This window comes from Mustela putorius, unplaced genomic scaffold, assembly GCF_011764305.1.
Source record: "Mustela putorius furo isolate JIRA1106 unplaced genomic scaffold, ASM1176430v1.1 tig00003869_pilon_pilon_pilon, whole genome shotgun sequence".
NCBI lineage: Eukaryota > Metazoa > Chordata > Mammalia > Carnivora > Mustelidae > Mustela > Mustela putorius.
The window spans coordinates 11,366,859-11,391,794 of NW_025422021.1; the positions used below are offsets into that span (position 1 = coordinate 11,366,859).

At 40.4% G+C, this 24,936-nt stretch overlaps 1 protein-coding gene across 1 annotated transcript in view; it reads right to left on the reverse strand.

Annotated features, from left to right (window-relative positions):
• LOC123387996 (myosin-IIIb-like) overlaps positions 1-23,869 on the reverse strand; it is a 34,660-nt gene extending 10,791 nt beyond the window's left edge. The window contains exons 1-5 of the mRNA XM_045066838.1: positions 23,706-23,869; positions 22,851-22,985; positions 12,781-12,885; positions 12,441-12,540; positions 9,178-9,254 (exon numbers count right to left, since the gene is read on the reverse strand). Coding sequence (XP_044922773.1) covers positions 9,178-9,254; positions 12,441-12,540; positions 12,781-12,885; positions 22,851-22,985; positions 23,706-23,852 — 564 coding nt within the window. The 5' untranslated portion in view covers positions 23,853-23,869. The remainder of the gene's footprint in view (positions 1-9,177; positions 9,255-12,440; positions 12,541-12,780; positions 12,886-22,850; positions 22,986-23,705) is intronic.
• Positions 23,870-24,936: the final 1,067 nt, after the last annotated feature.

Here is a 24,936-nt window from a genome sequence, read left to right on the forward strand (position 1 = left end):
AGAGCTTGGAGAGATCCTGCCTTCTTCATCAGAGGAACACCAGAGCCATGGAATATGTGAGCTAGAAGAGGTTTTTCTCCCAAAAACCTGTAAATCTTCTCTGAGAAACAGAAGAGAGCTTGGAGGCAGAAACTACCCAAGCCAATCTCTTCTTCTTACAGATGAGACCAAGTTAGGGAGGGCCAGGTTCAGACAATACGCACCACCATTTTAAAAAATACTTACTATGCCAGGGACTGCACAAAACATGTTCAGTGCATCATTTGATTTTGTCCTTTGAAGCTGTTTTTTTTTTTTTTCCTTCTCATTTTACCTCTTTAACTTCTCCCCACCTTACTAATCACAAATATTCAGGAACTTGCCTAAGGTCCACGGTTAGGTAGGTAAGCAGGATCTACAATTTGCTCCCAGGTCTGACTCCAAAATGTGTGCTCTTAACTTTTCTCCCCAAACTGAAGCCATATTAAAATAACTAAAGCCACAATCGCTTTCTAAAAATGAGTGGCAGGGCTAAAACTAAAATCCAAATCTCCTAAATTCTCTTCTGAAGAACTTTGTCATTTTGTTTTTTCAGATCCTTCCCTTGGGGATTAATCACATTGGCTTCTAGCATCATGTTGAATTATTACATTTTCCTCAACATATTAGGAAGGATCATTCTTATCTAAAGTAATTATAAAACTGACAATGTTTAAATCTTATCTCGTACACTGGTGGTCACAAACGGTTTACGCTAGTATAGTGGTTAAGGACTCTGGAGCTAAATAGCTGGGTTCAAAACCTGGTGACATCATAATACCTTGTCCAAGGACAAGAAGAGTCTTTCTGTGACTTACTTAATCCAAACCACTGGACTAGTAATAGCACTGAAATTATGGAGTTATTGTGAGGATTATAAAAGAATTCATTCATATAAAGCACTTAGTGCCCAAAAAATGTCTGCACCCCTATGTTTACTACAGCATTATTTACAATAGCCAAGATACAAAGCAATACAAGCGTCCATCAATAGGTGAATGGATAAAGAAGAATGTGTTCTTTATATACAATGGAATATCACATAGCCATAAAAAAGAATGAGAGATTGTGACAACACAGATGGACCTACGGGGCATTATGCTAAGAGAGAGAAAGACAAATACCATATGATTTCACTTACACATGGAATCTAAAACACAAAACAAAAGAACAAACAAAGCAGAAAGAACACCATAAATACAGACAACAAACTGGTGGTTGACAGAGGGGAGAGGGATGGCGTGATGAGCAGAATAAGTAAAGGGGAATGGGAGGTACAGGCTCCCCAGCTATGGAATGAATAAGGCATGCGGATGAAAGGTACAGCACAGGGAATATACAGTCAATGGTATTTTAGTAGCATTTTATAGTGACAGATGATAGTTACACTTATGGTGAGGATAGCATAACAGAGTTGCTGAATTACTATATTGTACTCCTGAAATTAAAGTAACATTGTGTGTCAACTACACTTCAATAAAAAAAAAAATAAGTAAATAATAAAAAATCATTTTCTAACAAAAATAAAAAATAATGCACTTAATACCTGGTATATAGTAAGCACTCAATAAATGCTAACTCTTATTTGGGGACCAAATCCATTAACTAGAGCTTAGGAAGCGAAATGCTAATAATGACAATACTATTTCAGTTCTGTAGTGTTTTTATGGCTTTCTGAGCCCTTCAACACAAAATATCTCGTTTGTCATCTCTAGTCCTGGCAGTACTAAAGGAAATCACATTATCGTATCATTTAGCTAGGAAAAGCATAATTAATGAAGGCAAGAGTGGTACAAAAAGCCTGTGATATTTCTGCATTGGTGTCAGCTTGTTGTTATGGCAACCGTCCCCTGTCAAGACCCTTTTTCAGGCAGAGACCCAGTTTTGGAGCCGTCACAGCACATCTGTTTCTCTGCTCAGCTGATTAGCTCTTGTTTGCAACAACGAGCAGATGGAAGTAAAAACAAAAAAAAATTTTTTTTCTGAAAAGAAGCAAATGTTTACTTTATCCACAAGTCTGCTTTCTAATACAGAAACAGACCTTTAGTTGTTTTAGGAAGATGCCAAGTAAACTGGATCCTTAATATATGGGCTACTTCTCTCACAGGTGGGACTGTAAAGTGTAGTCAACTATAAATTACTGGTGATAGGTCCTTCATGTGTGTGTGTCTTTTTAAAACGATGGTCTCATGCTCCAGTTTCAGAATACTATTCCACTACATCTCTGTGCGTCTTTGTTGTATGAGCTATCTCAGCACACATTCTCCACACTGAACATGCTTTGTGAACACACTAAAGTGAAAGAGTACAGGGCTAGGGGGTTGGGAAACCTAAATTCTGGGACAAAGACTGCTCTGAACTGGCACAGAGAATACCCTCTCTCTGCCTTAGTTTCTTCATCTGTCAAATGGGACTTGCATTCCATGCTGTCTGTAAGGCCAAAAAGTTCAGGACTTAATAGGTATGTGGATTTGGGCATGACTTTTTTGAGCCTCACATTCCTCAGTGGTAAAATGGAGAAAATAACATCTACTAGAGAGAGCTGTTGAAGTGAAATCATGTATTAAGCATCCCTAAGCTAGTTCCTGATACATTAATGCACCCTCAGCAAGTGAAAGTCCCCTGCCCATCATACACTGCTTAGCAGGTACAATATTTAAACTATCTGACACCCAGCTGGCTCATGGCACTGGAGCTGGTCCTTGAGGTCCCTTACTTGACAGATACGACCTACAGTGGCTGAACCATTAGAAGATCTGGGGTGTCCAAAGGAAAGAGACAGGCACCTCTGGTGGCCAAGGAGAATTCAAGGGCCTCTGGATGCCAGCCATTTACCATCCAGAATGGAAGTATTTCAATAATTTACCAATCAGCATGGCAACACACATGCATATCAGTTAACACCAAGGCATTATTCTAACATAGTCTACAAATGTCCCCAATAATAATGATACTTTGATCCTTTTTCTTGAGTTTCAGTCACTTACAAACATTCAGTTTAATTCTTTGCTACATGTGACAGTGGGAAGGGAAGATGAAGGATCAATTTCTCCAACCTCCACCATCACCGTCAATATCCATAAAGTAGGCTTATATCCCATTTTGCTATAGACCAGGATATTTTGAGGCATGAATGTGATGCAAATACTAGCAGAGCAATACCAATACTGACAGTGGACATGGGTTGTATTGGAAATCTTCTAGTTCAGTGGGTCACAAAATATGGATCCTCGTCACCATTACCGACCTATCCCTACCACTCAGTATCCCTAGGCACTTAGCCTGCCAGAACCTTGTATTCCTTATCTATAAAGTCACATACTCATGTCTAACTGGTAACCTCACAGATAGTTGTGAGCACTTAAAAAAAAATTTGTAAAAGTTATACAGAAATATGAGATATTATTATGCCTTTTATTATAGGAAAATGGCTGTCAGTATCAGATAAAGGGCTACTATCTAAAATCTATAAAGAACTTACCAAACTCAACACCCAAAGAACAAATAATCCAATCAAGAAATGGCCAGAGGACATGAACAGACATTTCTGCAAAGAAGACATCCAGATGGCCAAGAGACACATAAAAAAGTGTTCCATATCACTCGGCATCAGGGAAATACAAATCAAAACCACAATGAGATATCACCTTATACCAGTCAGAATGGCTAAAATGAACAAGTCAGGAAACAACAGATGCTGGCAAGGATGCGGAGAAAGGGGGACCCTCCCTCCTACACTGTTGGTGGGAATGCAAGCTGGTGCAGCCACTCTGGAAAACAGCATGGAGGTTCCTCAAAAAGTTGAAAATAGAGATATGACCCAGCAATTGCACTACTGGGTATTTACCCTAAAGATACAAATGTAGTGATCCGAAGGGGCACATGCACCTGAATGCTTATAGCAGCAATGTCCACAAAAGCCAAACTATGGAAAGAACCTAGATGTCCATCAACAGATGAATGGATAAAGAAGATGTGGCATATAGGGGTGCCTGGGTGGCTCAGTGGGTTAAGCCTCTGCCTTCAGCTCAGGTCACGATCTCAGGGTCCTGGGATCAAGTTCCACATCGGGCTCTCTGCTCCGCAGGGAGCCTGCTTCCTCCTCTCTCTCTCTCTCTCTGCTTGCCTCTCTGCCCACTTGTGATCTCTCTCTGTCAAATAAATAAAATCTTAAAAAAAAAAAAAAGGAGATGTGGCATATATATATACAATGGAATAATATGCAGCTATCAAAAAATGAAATCTTGCCATTTACAACGACATGGATGTAACTAGAGGGTATTATGCTAAGCTAAATAAGTCAATCAGAGAAAGAAAATTATCATATGATCTCTCTGATATGAGGAATTTGAGAGGCAGGGTGGGGGTTCATGGGAGAAAAGGAGGGAAAAACATGAAACAAGATGGGAGTGGGGAGGGAGGCAAAGCATAAGAGACTCTTAATCTCAGGAAAAAACCTGATTGTTGCTGGGGGTGTGGGGGGGAGAAATTATGTGGCTGGGTTATGGACATTGGGGAGGGTATGTACTATGGTGAGTGCTGTGAATTTGTAAGACTGAGGATTCACAGACCTGTACCCCTGAAGCAAATAATACATTTTATGTTAATAAAATTTTCAAAAATGAAATTGGCTCTCAGGAGACAGTAGAGGAGAAAAGAGACAATAAACATGGCTAATAGGAATATATATAAATATCTAAGACATAGGCTAAAGTAAGAGGCAGGAGACCAGAGCTCAACGTAAACAAAGGTTTGAGGGAGGTAACCTGTGTCACATATCTTAGGAGATAGTTAAAAATGCTCAGCTAGAGATCAGGTAGGACAGAACAAAATTCTGAAGGTGCTGGGTACCCAGGTCAGAAGGCAATCTGCTATGCTTAGTACATCCAGAAAGAACTGTGTTTGCCTTAAACACCTGAGGCTGTGCGAGAATGGTATGTGTGTGTGTGTGTGAGCAAGAGTGTGTGTGTACAAACAGCCAAAGCTGGGCTCTCTAAGCTAGCTCCTCTAACATGCAGACGTGTAGATTCCAAATGACTGTCTGATTACCTTGGAAACTTGAATTATTTACTAGAGAGGAGGGGTGTTAAGTATTTGGAGGGTTGTTATGGGTTGAGTTGTATCCTCCAAAAAAAAAAAAAATGTTGAAGTGCTAACCCCCGGAACCTCAGAATGAAAACTTATTTGGAAATAGGGTTGCTACAGATATAATTAGTTGAGTTAAGGTAAGGTTATACTGGAGCATGGTGGGCACCTAATCCAATATGATGGACGTCCTTATGATAAGACAGCCCTGTTAAGGCAGAGGCACAGAGGGAGAGTGTAGATACTGGAGCTCTGCAGCCACAGGTCAAAGACCACCAGCAAACCAGGAGAAGCTAGGAAGAAGAGAAAAAGGATCTTGGAAGCTTCAGAGACAGCACAGCCCTGCTGATGCCCTGATTTTGGACTTCTAGCTTCCAGAACTGGTAGATAATAAATTTCTCTTGTTTTAAGCCACAAAGTTTGTTCTATTTTTGCTATGGCATCCCTAGAAAATGAATACAGAGCTGACAGCGTTGGACCTCCAGGACAGAAGAGAACCTTCTTTACCTTCTTCAACACAAGATCAGCCTCATGGAAGTAAAGGAGGGTATCTGTTTGTACCAAGGGTACCTTAACTGGTGGCTACTGGAATGCTGGAGCCACTACTGCTTAGGCAAGGTTGTTCCCAAGTCAGTTTCTAACTACAAAGACGTGCAGGTTGCAGGGGGCAGTCTGGATTTTTGATGACTTCACTTAGCTGCTGAGTCAACAAACTCTGCAACTACCTACTTTGTTCTTACACAAGAAACTAAATTTCCTATTGGTTAATTCATTTTGCTCAGGGTAATCTGTTAAATATATAGTTTCTATGCTGAATGTTTTCTTTCCTTCTTATCTTCCCTGACATAGTATGAAGTACTAGCACACGAAGGACACCCCTAGAATTTTTCTTATTCTATATTGCTGAGTTGATACTGCTTTTACCCAGTATTTTTCAACTTTAGTCATATCCAGATGAGGCAGAGAGAGGGAATAAATGGAGAGTGCTGATAATCTGTGAGTCAATGCCTGCCACAGCCTTGAGCTGCCCCAGTGAACTGTACGTTTGGACTGCTCATCAACATTTGATTGTGCTATGGTCACATTCCATTAGCTACCTGGTTTGTAGTATAGCCTATTTGAACTAAATATTGAAGTTACTCTAGCTGGTGAAATAAAAATGGAAATAAAATTGGGAAAAGAATAATTGGGTCCCATTTCTTAAAAATAATGGTTCAAGGATCTTTCAGCTGCATTTTCAAAGTAAAAGCACTGGTCACCTGTAATTTCATCCCACTGGTATTGGCACTGCATGCATTGTTGTCATGTTTAATCTGAACAGCACTTATTCACACTAGAAAAGTGAATGCATATTAAGATCAATATACTATGTAGGCTGTCATATGAAGACAATGTTCATTTGAACCTCTGCTGATTATACTTTCAAGATCTGCTCTTGACCCAAAGCTTTGCTCACCAGGGAGGATATAAATGTTTGTAGAATCCACCTGTCAAATGGAAGATTGTTCCTGTGGACATTTTTACAGACAGTTATGAAGCAAAAAGCAGCTTTGTTGGAAAGAGTAATTCTCCATTTAGAAAATAAAAACATGAGGATTGTGTGGGCTTAAGTTTCAAGAACCATAGCCTGGGACTGACAGCATACCCGGGCAGAAGCAGGCATCCTGAGAGAATCTTTGAGGCAGGCATGAGCCATCAGGCACTTGCTGCTGAAAGGCACTGTCAAGGTCTCCATGCGGCCATCTGCCTACTCCTCAACTTAACCACTCTAGCAGGTAGGATGCCATGCTGGCTTTTCCCTGCTGAGAACACAACCAGTTCCAGACAATCTGGACAACAGAAGCTCACCACAGATCACTATACTGTCCCTTCTAGAAACATTCCCAAATATTTTATTCAACCTGGATGAAACTGAAAAGTCACAAACACCTCATGAGAAATGTAGAAAGTCAAGGGCAGGCTTCTCTCATTTACATTTTGTGATTCTGGAAACACTAGCTTGCTGTGGGTTAGAACAAAAACACCATCTTCTGTGTTATGTCACCCTAAATATGAGCTGAGTGGCCTCCATTATGCTTTAATAACAGATCAATCAAAATCTACAGAAAAATTTGTTGATACCAATAGTTGTAAAGCCTCCTCAAACTATCCTCCAAATTCATCTTCTCCTCTGGCTTCTTTTTTAACCAATATATTCTTTTATCCAAGAGATGCTCACTGAGCACCTAGTGTATCAAGCACTATGTTGAGAGGTGGACATCGCAGAACCCTGCCAACAATTATAACAGGATGATCACAGTGTGCTAATGGGGGTTCTAAAGGCTGCAACAGAAACAGGGATAGGAGCCTCAGCCAGGGATTAAGGAAGGTTTTATACAAGGACAGAGGCATTTGTGCTAACACTTATTAAAGAGGAATGCTTCATGGTTCTGAGGGTTACTCCACAAGATATAACAATGCATGGAAGGGTTTAAAGGAATGCTATATCAACATGGATTTGGGGTGAACTTGTTGTTCACTACTCCTGAGGCTTAAGAAGTAAATTAGGAATCAGTAACCTGAGAAGAGGGTAGGTAGGTAGATACAAGTTAGAATACAAAAGGCTTTGTTCACCATCTAAACGAGTTTTGATTCTGTCCTACAGTGTTTCTCAAAGGGGGGTTCACAAGGTCCCTATGAAAATTTTTATGTTTTTGTTGCAATGATAATTTTATTAGTAATAAAATGACAGGAACAGTGATAAAAAACATACTCCAAATCATCGGGATGAGCGTTTGCCTCACAATTTCAGTGCCCCTATTTATGTTTATTACTAAGTTGGCATAAGCCAACAGAAATGTACCAGTCTGAGACCAAAGGAGATGCTGTTTGAACAAAGATCACCCTAGCTGAAATTGAGCAGAGTGGTGGGAGAACGGGGTCACTACATGGTATACAGTAGTAAGTAGGACAAGATAACTGAAAATAATGTATGCTGTCATGCTCTGAAACATACTCATACAGCAGAGGACAACTAAATTTCATAAAACAGTGTCATTTGGCTCATTAAATTAAAGGTGTTTATTTGAATAATACTGGCTTTGTAGCTTTTTCATAACACATCTTTTCCCTTGTAGTTTTATAGTTCTATAAACATAAGGCACAAGAAGTTTATATCTAGTTTTATGTTTTTTAAATCCTATTTAAGAAACATTTAAGATTTAAATAAACACTGAAATCTACATGGCTTTTCTTTTTTCTCCAAAAGAAGCCTGTCCATTACCCAAGTATGAAAAAGGACCATAGACAACGGTGAGCCACTGAAAAACTTTCAGCACATTGGTGTGAACCGATTATGGTGGTAGGAGACCACCTGTGCAGTCACAGAGAGGAAGAACGGCCATGGGAACAGAATGGAGATAGAAAGACCTTTAAGGAGAAGACTGCCTGAGTACTGTTATTAAAAGCTCCCATTTGCTTAATCCCAGAGACCTGCTCAGGGCAGAGGCCTCAGGACTGTGGAATTAAATGTTGATGGTGCAAGCAAAGCTGTGTCGGTGTTTCAGGGTAGGCCTTATCTCGCTGGAAAATTCCCCAAACTTCTCCATGATTCATCTCACGGAGGGCTCTGTGATGATGCCAGAACTAAATTAGGACCAAATCCCAGGTTTTACTAGAGAGCCAAAAAAGCATACAAGAGAAATTGCTATCGACCTCAGAACAAAAAACAACCAGGACCTCTGCATATAGTGCTGTAGTCCATTTGGAGCTGAAATCTTTCTCTTTACCAAGCCATGTGTCACTGGGGCTGCACCTATCAGGGAAGGTGACTTGCTAATTTATACAAGGCTGGGTAAACTTGCTAAGGCATGACCCGTGGAGAGAGCTGCATATTCTGGGGGAACACCTTTTTCTAATTGCATGAAGGTAATTTATAGGCTAGCTAAGACTTAATCCTGCTTTTCTCAGATTATGTGCCATCATTATCACTCCCCAAACCAGAATTTACAGTTCCAAAAATTTGGGGAAGCATATGATTTTCTCATGAAAAGGCATAGTACCAACACACTTAACAGATAAATGTCTTCTACTTACCTCGGGAGCCATCCAGAATGGGGTGCCAACAGATGTGTTTCTCCGTAGACGTGTACTGGTGAGTTGAGCTGAAACACCTATAAGAAAAGAGTACTGTAATTCAGCAGTGAACACAGGGTTGTGCTAGATCAGAGGTTAGCAAACTTTTTCCATGAAGGGTCAGATAGTCAATAGGCTCTGAGAGCCATATGGTCTCTTCCATAACTACTCAGCTCTGCCACTGGAGAGCAAAAAAAGCACAGCCATGGACAACACAGAAACAAGAGTGTTGCTGTGTTTCCATAAAAATTTATTTATGGGTACATATAACTTTCACAGGTCATAAAATATTCTTTTGATTTTTTTTCCCCCAATCATTTAAAAATGCAGAAACCACTCTTTTTTCATAAGTCACATAACAGGAAGCAGGTCAGGTTTAGCTGACACACTGTAGTTTACCAATCACTGTGTAAGAGCATTTATTTACCACTCTTATCTAAACCACTAGACTATTTTTTTCCTAATGAACATTTCTATCCATATTACTACAAAATTAGAAAAAGAAAATATTAAGGGGCGCCTGGGTGGCTCAGTGGGTTAAGCTGCTGCCTTCGGCTCAGGTCATGATCTCAGGGTCCTGGGATCGAGTCCCACATCGGGCTCTCTGCTCAGCAGGGAGCCTGCTTCCCTTCCTCTCTCTCTGCCTGCCTCTCCGTCTACTTGTGATTTCTCTCTGTCAAATAAATAAATAAAATCTTAAAAAAAAAATTTAAAAAAAAGAAAATATCAAGGGGCACCTAGGTGGCACAGTTGGTTAAGCATTTAACTCTTGGTTTGGGCTCAGGTCATGATCTCAGGGTCATGAGATGGAGCCCTGCGTCCGGCTCCAAGCTCAGTGTGGAGTCCACTTGAGATTCTCTCTCCCGGCCCCTCTGCCCCTCCCACTTATGCACTCTCTCTCTCTCTCTAATAATAAATATTTAAATAAGTCTTTAAAAAAGAAAAGAAAGAAAATGTCAAGAACTAAACCCAAAATGTCTTCCTATTATATTTCCAAAATATTTCAGGTGATTTCTTTCTTAAAATGGTGCTTCATTTCATGGAGGAAGAAAATCAGCATGTATTATTTATAATAGAGCATCAGTGTGGAGACATAAAAAGCTTCTAATCCCTTATCTTACCTAGAATCCCAGAAACTTGGCAAGAAAACTGTTTGTCAAGTGTAAAAAGAAGTAGCCTAAAAATATTATTATCTAGGGCTCAGTGTTGAGGATCTGAATTTTAATGTAATTCCAGTGTATTTTATCTATCTTAGTCTTCAAACAGCTCTCTTCTTTACACAACAAGTGAACAAAGTAGAAGTAAATATGTATCAGATGAGGAGTCAGAAGACCTGTTTTCCATCCCAATTATGCCTTTTCCTAATTGTATAACCTAAAGTAAACCCCCTCACTCTGAGCCTGTTTTCTTATCCTCAAGTTGGAGATACTGATACCTGGCACACCTAACACAGAGTTCTTCTTAAAGATCATATAAGTAAACAAATGTGAAACAACTTAAAAATAGTAAAATATTTTACAAATATAAGGAGTTCTCTTTTACCAAGCAGACATCTAAGGCAGCCCTTAACAGAAAGACAAGCATTGCCACTAACACTACTGAGGATGAGAACTTAGAAACCTGAATCAGGCATAGATTTGCCAAGGACCCATGGGTTATTTTGGTGGATCATTGCTGGACACTTACATTCTCTTTATTAGAAATCCAAAGAGCGCTCTCTAAACTCTATTGACCATGGATAATTTGTAATTTTGCCAAATTCTCTACTGTAATTTTGGTTAAAAAAAAAAAACTTTACTATTCTGTTTTTAATTTCTAGAAATTTCTTTTGCAGCAACTGGATGTTTAGGAACCTTCTACCGGCAAGATTAGATTTACTCCAAATCACAAAGCCAGTGAATAGATAAATCAGCATTAACCCCCATCCTCATCCTTCTAGGCTCTTTCCCTCACAATACATTGACTGCCCTTGGGACCATGTGTAAAATACAGATCTGATGTTATCCACAGCATATTCATAGGGTTATGCCATTCCTTACATAGAAGGAGGAGTGTAAGGGGTGCCTAGGTGGCTCAGCGGGCTAAGCCTCTGCCTTCGGTTCAGGTCATGATCTCAGGGTCCTGGGATCAAGTCCTGGGTCTAGCTCTCTGCTCAGCAGGGAGCCTGCTTCCCCCTCTCTCTCTGCCTGCCTCTCTGTCTACTTGTGATCTCTCTCTCTCTGCCAAATAAATAAATAAAATCTTTTAAAAAAGAAGAAGGAGGAGGAGCGTAAGACTTGAACAAAGTATCCCTCTGCTATTTTTCTTTGCTTGCTCTTAAATAAACCAGTACTCAAAGTAACTTCATTTATTTTCGAGTAATTTCTTCTGAGCAAATCATTCACTAATACATTTTAACACTGAATTCTTTCTTAACAACAAAGCAATGAATATTCAAAATCATCAATCTTTTCTCCTACCATGTTAATGTTTATAAAGAACATTTTAAAAAGTGCTTCTGTAAATATTTTCTCATTATTTGTAACAATCATACTGAAGTACTAGCTGGTGTTGAACACATTTAGAAGATTAAAGCATTCAATATGCTTAAAAAGGAAAACCAAATGGTTTGTTGGTTTGTGACTATCAATACATGAATGATTATCACAAGAAGATATTTAATAGGTCTCTGGCCTTACGTGATATTGCTCTGCATTTCCTCTCACACTTCCATTTCTTGTTAATGTTTCCAGTTCAACCAGCCTCACATGTAGCAGCAATAATCACAATTTAAAGGGATGTTAGCTGCCAGACCCAAAGGACTATTTTACCTTCTGCTCACTGGGAATAAGTATGCCTGAGGCTAGAAAAAGTCATTTGAAAGACCAAACTGCTTTTTCTTTTCATATGCAAAAGAAGAAATGACGAAATGTAAATTATAGACAACAGCCCTGAGACCAGAAATACTTCCCAGAAAACCAAGTTTTTCCATCAAATTCTTCTTTTGAAACACTTTTATTTTCTATCTTTAATAAAATTGCTTCTAAAGCTGAAAATAGATTAAGAAACAGCATCTCCTAGGGTGATCCATCTGGTAAAACTCCCATTCTCCAGTCTGTGTCTGACTGGAAAAGTCCCTCAGCCTATGGTATAGCACAGAGGCCCCAGTCTTCTGAGACTGCAATAAATTGTTGCCTTGGGCTAAACTGCACACATCAAGAAAACAAACGACAAGCAGTCATTACCAAAGTCAACGAGCTTAACTCCTCCTTCTGTTGTCAGAAGAATGTTATTCCCCTTGACATCACGGTGGATGATTCGGTTATTGTGCAAATGCTGAAGGCCCTATGTGGTGTCCCACCACCACAAAACAACAGGAAAGACAAAGGGGAAATGTGAATGGTTATTTTAAAACAATTACTCTGCCTTTAAAAATCCAATCAACGTCCACATTTGGCTACACCGCCCTGCTGCTATACACCTTGCATATCACAGGGCCATTTCCACTTGTTAATACACAATAGTGACCCAACTGATCACAAATTGCCCCCTCTGATGTGATCCCTGTCTGATGGATGGTCTTACCAAGAGGGCCCCATATAAGATGTATGAGATCATTGCTTCATCCAACCGCTGGCCACGCCTGAGCAGACCTTTGACCAGCTCGGTGACTGAGCCCCCAGTACACAACTGCAAGAGGAGGTGCCAAGGAGAGAGAAAAACAGCCGGACACATACAAAAGAAAAACAAAAAGATGTTAAGAAAAAAAGCCAATTATTGACCTGATATAGCAAATTTACAGATCACAAAACTCCAGGTCAGAATAATTAAACTTCAAATGTACATTATGCAGTCAAACCTAAGGTATGTGTGTGTATTTATTCATGGTGATGATTTAAAACTGAAAGTACCTGTCCAAAAAGTTGATTGTCAAGTGAAATATAAAAGCACAAATTACTCAGACATTTGAAAGAGAACGTGCATGAGTAATCACGGTGAGTTACTGGATCATTTTCATTTTACATGAATATTGTCTATTTAAACACACACACACACACACACACACATTTTAAGGATAAGAGAAGACCAAACGAGACAAAGATGGATGCCATTGACCCTTGGGAGGAAATAAATTTCATTTCAACCCTTCCTGTCTCCAGGGCCAGCACTACAGGCGCCAGAAGCCCTGCATGTCAAATTTATGGGGTGCAGTTGCCTCATCTGTGTATTTACTCTTCTTATATTCAACCATGGGCATTCAGCAACTTTATGCTCTTCTTTTCTGTAATGAAAAACACTGTAAAAAAATATGTATCTTGCATATTTGCTCTATATTATTATACATTATATATTGTTACATATTATATATTGTTATATATTATATGTTACTGAGATTTGAGAGTACATGAACCAGGCGAACTATACCTTAGTGGAAACTCAAGTGTTTTCAAGGACGCAGGTTTGGACTTGCTACATGCTGTCTTAAAGGTTCTTAATTGGTGTGAGCAGGACATTTAAAAACCTAAAACTGTAGCCAGCATGTTATATATGCATCTTATATTTTTTCTGAGAAAATTCAGGGCTTTCTTCAGATTCTCAGAGCCATTCTTTCTCTTATGAGGTTAAGACCCCCCTCTAGACCTAGGTTTCCTCCTGGCAATTTGTCAGCAATTTGGGAAAGAGTTAACTAGTGGCGTGGCAGGCCCCCTGGGATGTGGCTGCTTGAATTAATTAGCCTTTCATAAACAAGGAAATATGAGGGAAGGAACACAGATTAGCACCTTTCCTAAAAGAAGACAACTCTTTGTCAACGTAATACATCTATTTCACTCTAATTATGAATATTTGTAATGTTTCAACAAAGGGTGAGTCGATGTTTTTATTTGATGTGTATTATTCCCTGTTACATACACGGCAGACACCTTGCATACACATTAACAATCAAAATAACCTGGAACTGAGTCTGCCCATTTTTTACCATTTAAATCGCTCAAAAGTAATAATATGTGACTAAAAATCTAATACAGAATTAGCAATCTTTAAAACTATGATAAAATTACTATCAAGAATGATTTAGGAGGGACCCTAAAAGCAGTGAAATTCATTGAAGTCTATGATGGTCCCATCAGTTTGCAATTATAAGGTCCTTTGAATCTACTCTCTACCAATGTCAGTTATAACTTGTAATTCAACACCCATCACTCTGAAGGCCCTAATGCTGTGAGTCCCAGGATCCTGTCTTCCAAAAGATTCCACATTCTTTTGATAATGACTATGTTTTGCATGACCCTGAAAGGGCAAATAACATTCAATATTCAATCTAATATCCTCTTGGGCCATGAATGCATTTTCAGTGCCATGATCTGTATTAAAAGCTAAGCTTTCAACAGACCAAAATAATTGTCCAGAAACCTCCGAACTCGATTCTATATTTCAAGGAACAAACACTGGAGAAGTGACAAGTCAAATGATGATCATGACATGACAGAAAGTAAGTTCTCAAGAAAAAGAAAAACCCTTCTGGAGCTGGTGGTATAGAGCTTGGAGAGCTTGAGAGAACAAGATTGGAGTGACAGTGCTCCCTCTTGAGGGGTTCTAAATAAGGACACAGTTCTCACAGAAACTTCAATTTCCTATGACCCTCTTTTCTCTTGTAAATTTAAAGGGAGACCTCCTCATAGGAGCCTCATGCCAATGAAGAGGTGTCCGTGTTGAATGGAAATGGTAGTAGGGCAGGGTGAGGCTGACCAAGGCTGGGACTTTAACAGTTCCCTATAGCCCATTCATGACTTACGGAAGATTCAGAACTTTATCATCCATTTGAGGACAGGAACAAGACTAGAGTTTGAATGACAAGGACAAAGAGAGTGAGGACCTCATGATAAAAAAGGAGTATCAGGGACCAAGGACATGGGCAGACAACAAAGCCAGATAGTACAGGAACTTAGGTTCACACACAATTCAAGGCCTCTGTCCTCACTGCTATAGCTTTACATTAGCATCTGTTGTACACAAATCCAGATGCCATCCAGGACGAAGGGAAGAGGAAGAGGGGAAAAAAAAGTTTCTACAAATACTGACTCTTTACCCCCATGACTTAGCTTTGACCTAGACTGTGAAAATGGGATCTAAATAGTAGAATTAGCCCCTTTCCAAAGCAGTCACTCGTTGGACTAAGTTTAACAGAATAAATTAAGATCAGTTGTCTCCTCTAGGTGGGCTAGGGGCTCAAGAACAAAGTTGAGTTCAGTTATTGAAAAGAAAGTTACCACTTTGTTCTCAATAGTTTGTGACGGTCCAGTTTATAACCCATTACTCAATACAACACAGTCCTTGACCTCAAAAAGCTCACAACCAGTAATAGACACATGAGTAATGAGGGCATGGCATAAGGAAGTAGAGGTATGCCTAAGGGAATGAGGTGGCACCAAGAGGGAATGGTGGCCTCTGCTGAGACAGGGTGAAAAGAAGACAGTTTGTGAAATCTTTTTTCAGAGACTTTCTTGCATCACAGGATGCAACATTTACAATGAATTTAAAGGACAAACGAGTTTAGTGGATAAGAAGGGGAAGGGCATCTATGAATTCTAAATAATCAGCTACTCTTGGACAAAGAGTACCAGATTCCTAGGGCAGGAAGATGGGGAAGGAAGGTGGGGAGCAAAAAATGACAAGTGTGGCCTGCTAATGAGTACAGGCTTTATTACTGCACACACATCTATTATAACACCATAATATATCGTTAGGTAGGAAGGGTAAACAAATCAGCAGGTTTTAGGCAAGAGGTCTCTATTCAGATTTATAGTCTAGAAAGACCTAGGCAGCAGACTGGAGAGTGGACAGAACAGGAAGACAACAGAAGCTGACACCTGCTAGGAGGTGTTGAAGCAATCAAAAAAGGGAGGGTCAAAAAGTCAAGGGTCATGAAGATGAAGATTCAGGGGCAGATATAGGAGGCTTTTATGAGATAGAACCTGCTATCATTTCTGGCCCATTGGATATACACAGTTAAGGAGAGAGAGCCTAGGGATCTTGTGAGAGTAAGGGAAAAATCAATAAAGTTCTTTGATCCTCCAAAGCCAAAGTGATAAGGAGCAGAAGGCAGGCTGAGAGCAAAGCACAAGCCAACACCCCACACCCCCACCCCTGTGGTAGATATGTGACATTCCTCAGGCACTCCTGGCTGCCCTAGAACAAAGGAAAGAGATAAACAAATGGTTAACTGATAGAGATTCTGGTCAAGCAGGACAGGAGTCTCCATTAGTTTGCAACTGTCTTGATGATTTACAAAGAAAAAAGCAATCTCCAGAACCTATAGACTCAATATCCTGGGGCCCTAACATTACCCTCCCCTTCATAGAGTAGAAAATCTTATATAATCAGTCACACCTCGCAACCCCAGTGCAGCTCTTTCTGCCCACGGGTCCTGTCTCTGTGCTTTAATAAAACACCACCTTTTTGCACCAAAAATGTCTCAAGAATTCTTTCTTGGCCATTGGCTCTGAACCCTACCACTTCAAACCACATCAAAACAGTAATAGGAATGCAAGGCACTATAACACCTTCAAACAGAACCTCTCCCGAGCCTGGCTCTGGGAAGCACATGTTTTGTTGAACTCCAAGTGCACTATTAAAATTCTACCAAGAGAAAATTTAAATTACATGCTCCAAGCTAACTCAACCCTGGAATTTTCCCCCAAAGTGTCATTTTAGTCTCCCATGCCCTACTTTAACTGTGGCCACTTTTGTCACAAACACAGTCTATTCAGCGATATTTTATATAGATAGCCAACTTATAAACTTTCTTCATAGCCCTAGAACCTATGAAGAGATTAAGAGCAGCCATTTCCATAGCAGGATCAAAACAGAGCTGTGGATTTAAAAACAACAAAAGGATCCTACTTGGTAGGTGCCTTTTGTTCACTAAATGTCAGAATTTAAGAGCTGTGTCACTTCCTGTGATTCACAGAAACATAAAATTAAACTACTCACGGTCCCTTTAGGGAAGCTGTCCTGTGAAATTGAAAAGTCCCCCAGTATAATTTTAAAGGGCAGCCTGTGGGTTACAGGAAAAGGACCTTGGGTCCTCTGTACAAAAAAGGAAAGCAGGGACACACTGACAATTATCTTCCCAGTGTAAATGTTCAGTGAGATGAAATGAACATTTTAAAAGCATGACAAGAAATTACATTTAAATGCATCAAATAAAACAGTCCCCTTAGAATTCTAAGAAGGCAACCAACCCTCCTGCCCCGCCCCTGAAGGTTGGCGCCTGCAGCCCTTCCTTCCCACACACTCTGCCTGCCATCAGAGTCAAAAACAGAGGTGTGTCTCCATCCCTGTTTACTTCCCTACGGCCTCAGCATTCAGGAAATGTGGCAGCTGGATGCATCTAGAATTTAATGAGCATTTTGCTCCAAACCAAGAAAAATAGAAAAATCATTTATGTACCACATCTATTTTCTAAAACAGCGTTGAATATTGATTCAATCACAGTATGTGCATTTGCTAAGATGGCCATAATTTCAAGCAATAAAATGTTCCTTGCTCAATAAGCCATCAACTTTTCTCCATGTTATTAAAGAATGGCCCATGCAGTACAATCACCAGAACTTTACTCTAGTCAAAGCTCCAACTTTCAAGTAGATTCTGTACTGGCATGTTAATTTGACCCAGTCAAATTGCAGAATTAAGAGGAATTTCTTTTCAGTGTCTTTTTGTTCAGCCGATTTTATCCTTCAAGGGTGTTCGGCTCAATAGGGAGCATAAAGCAAAAGCCAAGAATCATCAAAATTACTCAGTAAGATGCCTTAGTGAGTAAGGAAAGGGTTAAGGTATAGGCAGGGAGAGATAGCAGGCCCTGACTCCCCTGACACTGCTCAGGCAAGGGGCTTACATGACCAGGCTCACAGAAATCCCAAATTCGGAGAAATGCTGAGGAGTATAAAACCAGAGATAAGGGAACAAACCATATCACCTAGCTCTGAATGTTAGCGAGTAATTTTTTTTTTTTTTTGGAAGCTACATTGTAATCACAGAAAATGACAAGGGTGTTATCAATAGTCCTTGCTCAAGGGGCGCCTGGGTGGCTCAGGGGGTTGGGCTGCTGCCTTCGGCTCCGGTCATGATCTCAGGGTCCTGGCATCGAATCCCGAGTCGGGCTCTCTGCTCAGCGGTGAGCCTGCTTCCCCCTCTCTCTCTGCCTGCCTCTCTGTCTACTTGTGATCTCTCTCTGTCAAATAAATAAATATAATCTTAAAAAAAAAAAAAAAGAATAGTCCTTGCTCAAACCAACAGGGCACAAGAATCTCAAGGTCACAAGCTTCCCAGTTAGTTCTCAATAAAAGACTGCCACTAAAACCCCACAGTGGCAACCCATTTGGGACTGCTCTGACTCTAGGGAGCTTTTTTTTTTCTATTTCTGCTCTCACCTTCACTTAATAAACTTTCACTTTGGGGCACCTGGGTGGCTCAGGCCATTAAGCATCTACTTTCAGCTCAGGTCATGATCTCGGGGTCCTGGAATGGAGCCCGAGTCGGGCTCCCAGCTCACAGGAGCCTGCTTCTCCGTCTCCCTCTGCGCCCTTCCCCCTCATGCTCTTTCTCATGGTCATTTGCTCTCTCTCTCTCAAATTTAAACAAATAAGTAAATAAACTTTCACTTCACCTCACCCTTTTGTATCCACAAGATTCATTCTTTGACTCCATAAGGCAAGAACCCTGCAGCCCTGTGACATTAGGAAGCACTGTGCCGGTGCTGTCCTCCTCTCAATAAGGCCAGAACAACAGATTTTTTCCTGCACACTGTTGGGGCAAAATAAATACAATACACACGATTGTATTTATTTTGCTGACGCCAGATGAAGTCAATGGCTTGCACTAGAACAATGAAAATTGTGTCACTTGCAACCCTAGAGTTCCAGTCAGAGTGGGGAGGTAGGTGGGCCCTGAGATTCCCACCTCCCATCTCATCTTTCTCCAGGGCACTTGCTTACTGGGGGTGGTGGGGGGGGTGGGACAGAGTCTGTCCCACTCCTTAGCTTCTCTCTCTTGCTTTTGCTGAAGACACACAATACCCGTACATAGGCTGTAACACTACTGCATTTCAAAGTTCCCCCCTTCTCCACTCCCAAGGGTCCTACAGCTTCCTCCTCCCCCCAGCAACCCAGTTACTCTCCTTCTAGAACCCTGTGAGAGGCCGCCATCTGAAGCAGTGCTTGCTAACCATCTCTGGCCAACCAAAATGTACTTGTCCTATGTTCCAAACTCGCAGAGCCCTGCTACAACCCTGATTTGTTAACATGATAAGCTTGGTTCATGTCACTGTATCAGCAGGTGAAAATGGTTTAAAGTATGACACTTGCAGTGATAATGAGCCCACACCAGACTTCCTAGGGCCTTAAAGAAAAGCAAAAACTGGACAAAGATGTCTCCCTTCACTTCAGCCTAGCTTAGTTAACTTATACACAGATCTCTGATAGAAAAAAACAGATTTTTTAAAAAGCTAATTTTTTTATCAGGTTTTATAAATATTTCACTTTACAGACTCACTTATGTTCTCTAAACTTCAAACCATTTAAGATGAACATGTGATTCATGCTAAAATTAATAGTTCTATCTGCCAAACATTTTACACTAAAAGGCAAAAAGAGAAAATGTAGTTTATACTTTAACACCACACTAGGTATTTTTTCTAAGTATTATGTTTTTCTTAAAGGTCTAAATTCTTATATTTCATTTACGTGAGAGGTAATAGGACTGACAGATTTTAAAAATTTAATATTTAGATTAAAACTTATTCACAAATTTTCCAAAACATTATTATGTGTGTCTTTTCTCCACACCTTTCTGATACAGTAGCTGTGTGTTGACTTTCTGCTAACAATTAGCAATGAATTTCAGAAATGATTTTTTTTTTTTTGCTTTTGTTTTCAGAGTTGTAGTGATTTAAGGGGGTTATCAATAACATTTTCCTAGCCTCTAGAATTGCTCTATAGAATAGCTTGTCCCTGGTCCTTTCATTTCATTCAGCAAGGGAAGAGCAAAAGTAACATAAATTTAATCTCAGTATACATAATGAGATGAACAATATTAAACAGACCATAAATTTGTTGTGTAAAGCTGCCTAAAAAATTACAGATAAAGCAAAATGGTCAGGGTGCTATGTAGACCCTCATGGTCTTTCTGCTGCATGTGTGGGAATGTGTGTGTGTGTGTGTGTGTGTGTGTTTGTGTGTGTGTGTCCAGGAGCTGCTTTGAGCCAGAGGCCGAGTCTGTGTTCCCAGGACCCAACAGGCAGTGCCACAGGCTGTAGCAAAATGTGATGGGAGAAAAATTCTTAAGTGTGGCTCTCCAACAAGTTCTGCCACAGGTAATTCCTTATGTAACCACAGACATGTCACTCCTTCCCTGAGCTTCTGTTCTTCAACTGAATACCAGGGGACTGACCTGAAGAAAAGCCAAGGTTCCAGCCAGTTCTAGGAGCCTAAGAGTCCCTTTTCTTATAAGCATATTATAGGTACTGGACACACCTAACCACCCAGCAGCCTGGCAAAGATGGCCCATTCCAGGACCAAAAAAAAAAAAAAAAAAAAAAAAACGCAAAAACTAACGACATCTGGTTCTCCACACTACCAACTTTGGCATGGACCAAAACAACTTGCAAAAGGCATACATATCAGCATATTATATTGCTGAAATATGAATAATTCAGTATCTCAAGGCAGCCTCATTATCTGCCTTTGGTCACCCTGAAAAAAACAAACAACAGTCTGCAGGGGAGCACTTGCATGAGGTTTATTAGTTCCTAGTTCTGGGCTCCTTCTCATCTTTCAAGGCCATGTCCAGCCCTTTCTGGCTGCCTTGCCAATGCCAGTCACTCCTCATCAGGAAGAGCATTTATTCTTAGGGGGCCACAGGTACGAGCAGCCCACCTGCCTACCTGATCACATCAAGGGGAGGCCCCTTTTAAGGCCTCAGAAAATTCTGGAAATTCCAGTCTTCCATGTTTGAATAGAGAGCCTTAATCATCAGCAAGTAAAAACAAACTGAAACTAAGATTTCTTGGTCACTGCTCTTCCATTATGAAATTGCAACAAGGTTTGAAACATGGAGATCCTTAAGAGCTGAAGAAGAAAATAATCAGAGACCCTAGAAACAATACTTTGCATGTCCCAAGAAAAGCTGGATTTTAAAAATTAATGTTATTCTAGAGCTCATCGGCAGGATAAAATATATATTCTCTGGGTAGGGGTAGGGAATAATAAAATCCAAAAGAAGATACTATAAGAATATATTCTATAACAATCAGCCAACCAAATAGACAAAGATGATCTCTGAAAACCAAAACCCCTTACATATTTATATTCTGAGGAAGGCAATTGATTTGACATAAACGTTCAAACTGGTTTCCCTGAAGGTTACCCCAAATGAATATAACAAATGAATTCCCCGTACACAGTTGCCATGGCAGCCAGTAATATATTGTTCCATGCCCAGGCCCTCTCAGAGCCAGGCAAAAGATTGGGACAAGAAGCTAAAGATGTATTGAGACCTGACCTCTTGTTTTAGTGCTTCTCTCTTAAGCTTTCACATATGTGCTTGTGCTCCTAGAGTGCATATGTGAAGTCAGGCACAGAGGTATGTCTGTTCAGAGGAGTGGGATCCAGAACAAATCAAGGTGGCCCTAATGAGCACGAGGCAACAGACCTATCCTAAGATACTAATTTCCTATATTGCCATTATTATGTCTTTCCCATTTTCAGTCTCACGGGGAATGAAGTCATAGGGACTGACTCTTTTGCACCCAGATACACACATTTATTACTATTAATAAAAAAGAAAAAGGCAGGATTACAGTGTATACAGTGGTGCTCTTCCCAGATTCCTTCTTCAGAGCACATGCTGCCAGGAAGACTGCCTGTTCCCTGCTCCCTGCTCCCAGCTTCTGGCAGTACCACTCCCCAGGAACTTCCCCCAGCTACCGGGAACTGCTTCCACTTAGGTAACACCCCTCCCAAGGGAGCACCACAGCTGTGACTGGCTGATGCAGATATACAATTCAGGACCGCTCTGCCATAGCATCCCAGCTCTCCATCTCCCAGAGAATGGGCAGCAGCCTCTTGCGACTACATTACTATTCCGTGTCTCCCTTGCCCAGTCTTTCCTTCCTCACTTCCACCCAGGTCCAGCTCCTGTAAGAACTCTCCAATAAACCTGCCACACGTGACACTCAGAGTCTGTTTGAAGGGAACCCAATCTAAGCTAAAGATTAATGAACGTGAATGGGCTAATCCAGACTTGCCAAGCCAAATAAACCTTGGGTTAGCAATTTTTTAAAATGAGTTGCAATCAATTGGAACATGTTTTCTGTGAAACATTCCCAGTTTAAGGAAAAAAATAGCCTTTTCCAACTGCATTCTTGTATTCACTCTGGATGAGAAGAAATTATTAAAGTTTTGAAGCAGAGAAACATGAACATTTTTAACAACCCACCTATAAGAACTGCGGAGGAGATAGTCACATCTGTAAGGTACTTGTGACACACAGGAGGGACCAACTCCTCACATGAGTATCTTACACTCTTTAGGCAACAATGCATCTGCTTGTCCCTGGTGCTCTGTTTAAATGGATGGTTACCCAACGGGGCCTCTTACCTCCAGGACGAGCCAGAGCTGTCCTCCCACACAGGGATCCGCTTTGTAAAACATCCCATAAAATTTTACAACATTGGGATGATTCGGAAGAAACTGCAAAATGTTGTATTCTGCTTCAATCTCTTCATCCATATCCTATACAGGGTAAAAAATGCACGCTGGATTAAGTCTAACATCTGAGGAAGGGTACGGGTATTATATAATTTAATAAAGCATATTTACTCTGTATTTTTAACGTCATCATTACTGCATCTTGAAAATAGCTAACAATAGGCATTCACATCCAAATAAAAGCTTCTAATTATTACATCAATAAAATATCCTTATTATATCCTTTCTTCTTTAATAACACTATTAAAAATATCTATTTTTATTTTAAAATGTCTGAATTTTCAAAGCAGTTGAAGTAGCTTTCAAAGCAGGAGAAGTAGCTTGAAGGGACCCAACTCAGCTTAGGACACCTTATAACCTCACTGTGCAAGATAGCTTCCAGCATTACAAGGTGTTCAGTGCTCTGAAAGAAGATGAATGAATGCCACAAGTCTGGACCACCCTGCAACTTAGAAAAAGACTAGACTCTGTATAAAGGAGTGAGAAACATAACCCTTTCCAAGAAAATAACTTTTGAAGAACTCAGAGGGTCAAAACCAAAACGACAGTAAAATGGACAAGAAACAGAAATTCAAAGAATTTTTTAACTCCAAATGGAGTTCCCTTCAAAATAAGCTGACAAATCATGACTCATTTTGAATTTCATGCCAGGTTTCATGAAAATCATAACTAAAACCAGGAAAGAAGTTGAAAGCTTAACATGTGTGAGTTATATTGTGGTTGCAATTTACTACGATTACTTACACTGATTGGATCCAAAATTTTTACTGCGGCCAGGCTCCCATCTCTCTTGTTGGTTACCTTGTAGACTTTGCCATATGTGCCTTTACCTATGGTCTCTATAATTTCCCAGGTATCAGTGGGATCTGGAAGTGATTCAAGTCCAAGCATTGTGGGGTTATAATGAAACAATCCATACAGATGTTTCCTGATGGGGAAAAAAGTTTGTTATGTGCAACAGATCACAGGATTGAGGGCAGTGGGCTTTCAAAACAAGAATATTCTTTAAAAAAAGGGGGGGGATTTTATTTATTTGAGAGACAGAGATTGAGGAAGCATGAGCAGAGGAATGGACAGAGGGAAAGAGAAGCAGACTGCCCACTGAGCAAGGACCCCCACCCCCAATGTAGGGCTGGATCCAGAATTCTGAGATCATGACCTGAGCCGAAGTCAGAAGCTTACCCCACTAAGCCACCCAGGTGCCCATCAGAACAAGAATATTCTTATTTCTTAATTAGCAACATTATGGTACTTTTTTCTTTTTATTTTCCCCTTTTAAGTACATTACAAAAAAAGTATTTGAAGTCTTCGTAAGTAATGGGGGTAGAAGGTGGAGGAGTGGGCAACACGACTCTGATTTACCTTTTAAAACAATGATTATAAATGATAAGATTATATAACCCCTACAGGAAGGAACCAAAGGGCCAAAACAGTTGCTACTGGGGGAAGAGTCTGAAAGCTAAAGGTCTAAGATCTTCGTGCTCAGGTTCTGGTAACCATGAGTAGGCCTCCCTGATGGTCGCTGGACTCCAGTCTCCAACCTCCATATGCAAAGTCTAGGCTGCTAGGAAGGAGGATCTGGTGCCTCCACCAGGCATTCATCAATGTACAGCACCCACTGCTGACCAGGTTTTGGGTCCTGTGAGGATTAGTTAAGCTCAGACTCTGTCTATACAGGAATAGCCTAGTGTGGGAATCACACTGAGTACTTCACCAGGAACTGCAAACTCACTTTGCTTATTTAATAAGAACACAGCCCTGTGGAGTTAAGTACTTTAAGTGCCAGAAGGAAGCTTGATAGGCAAATTAAGTCACCTAGGACTAATCCCATGAAAAAAGCCCCCTTAACTTCAGTTGCTCCCTAAAGAAGGGTCTCAAACCTGGTCTGTTTCTAATTGCAGGGGAGGGGCCAATCTGGCTTTAACAACAAGAGTCATGGCATCCAATCCCCACACAGTGGCCTGGTAGCCATCCA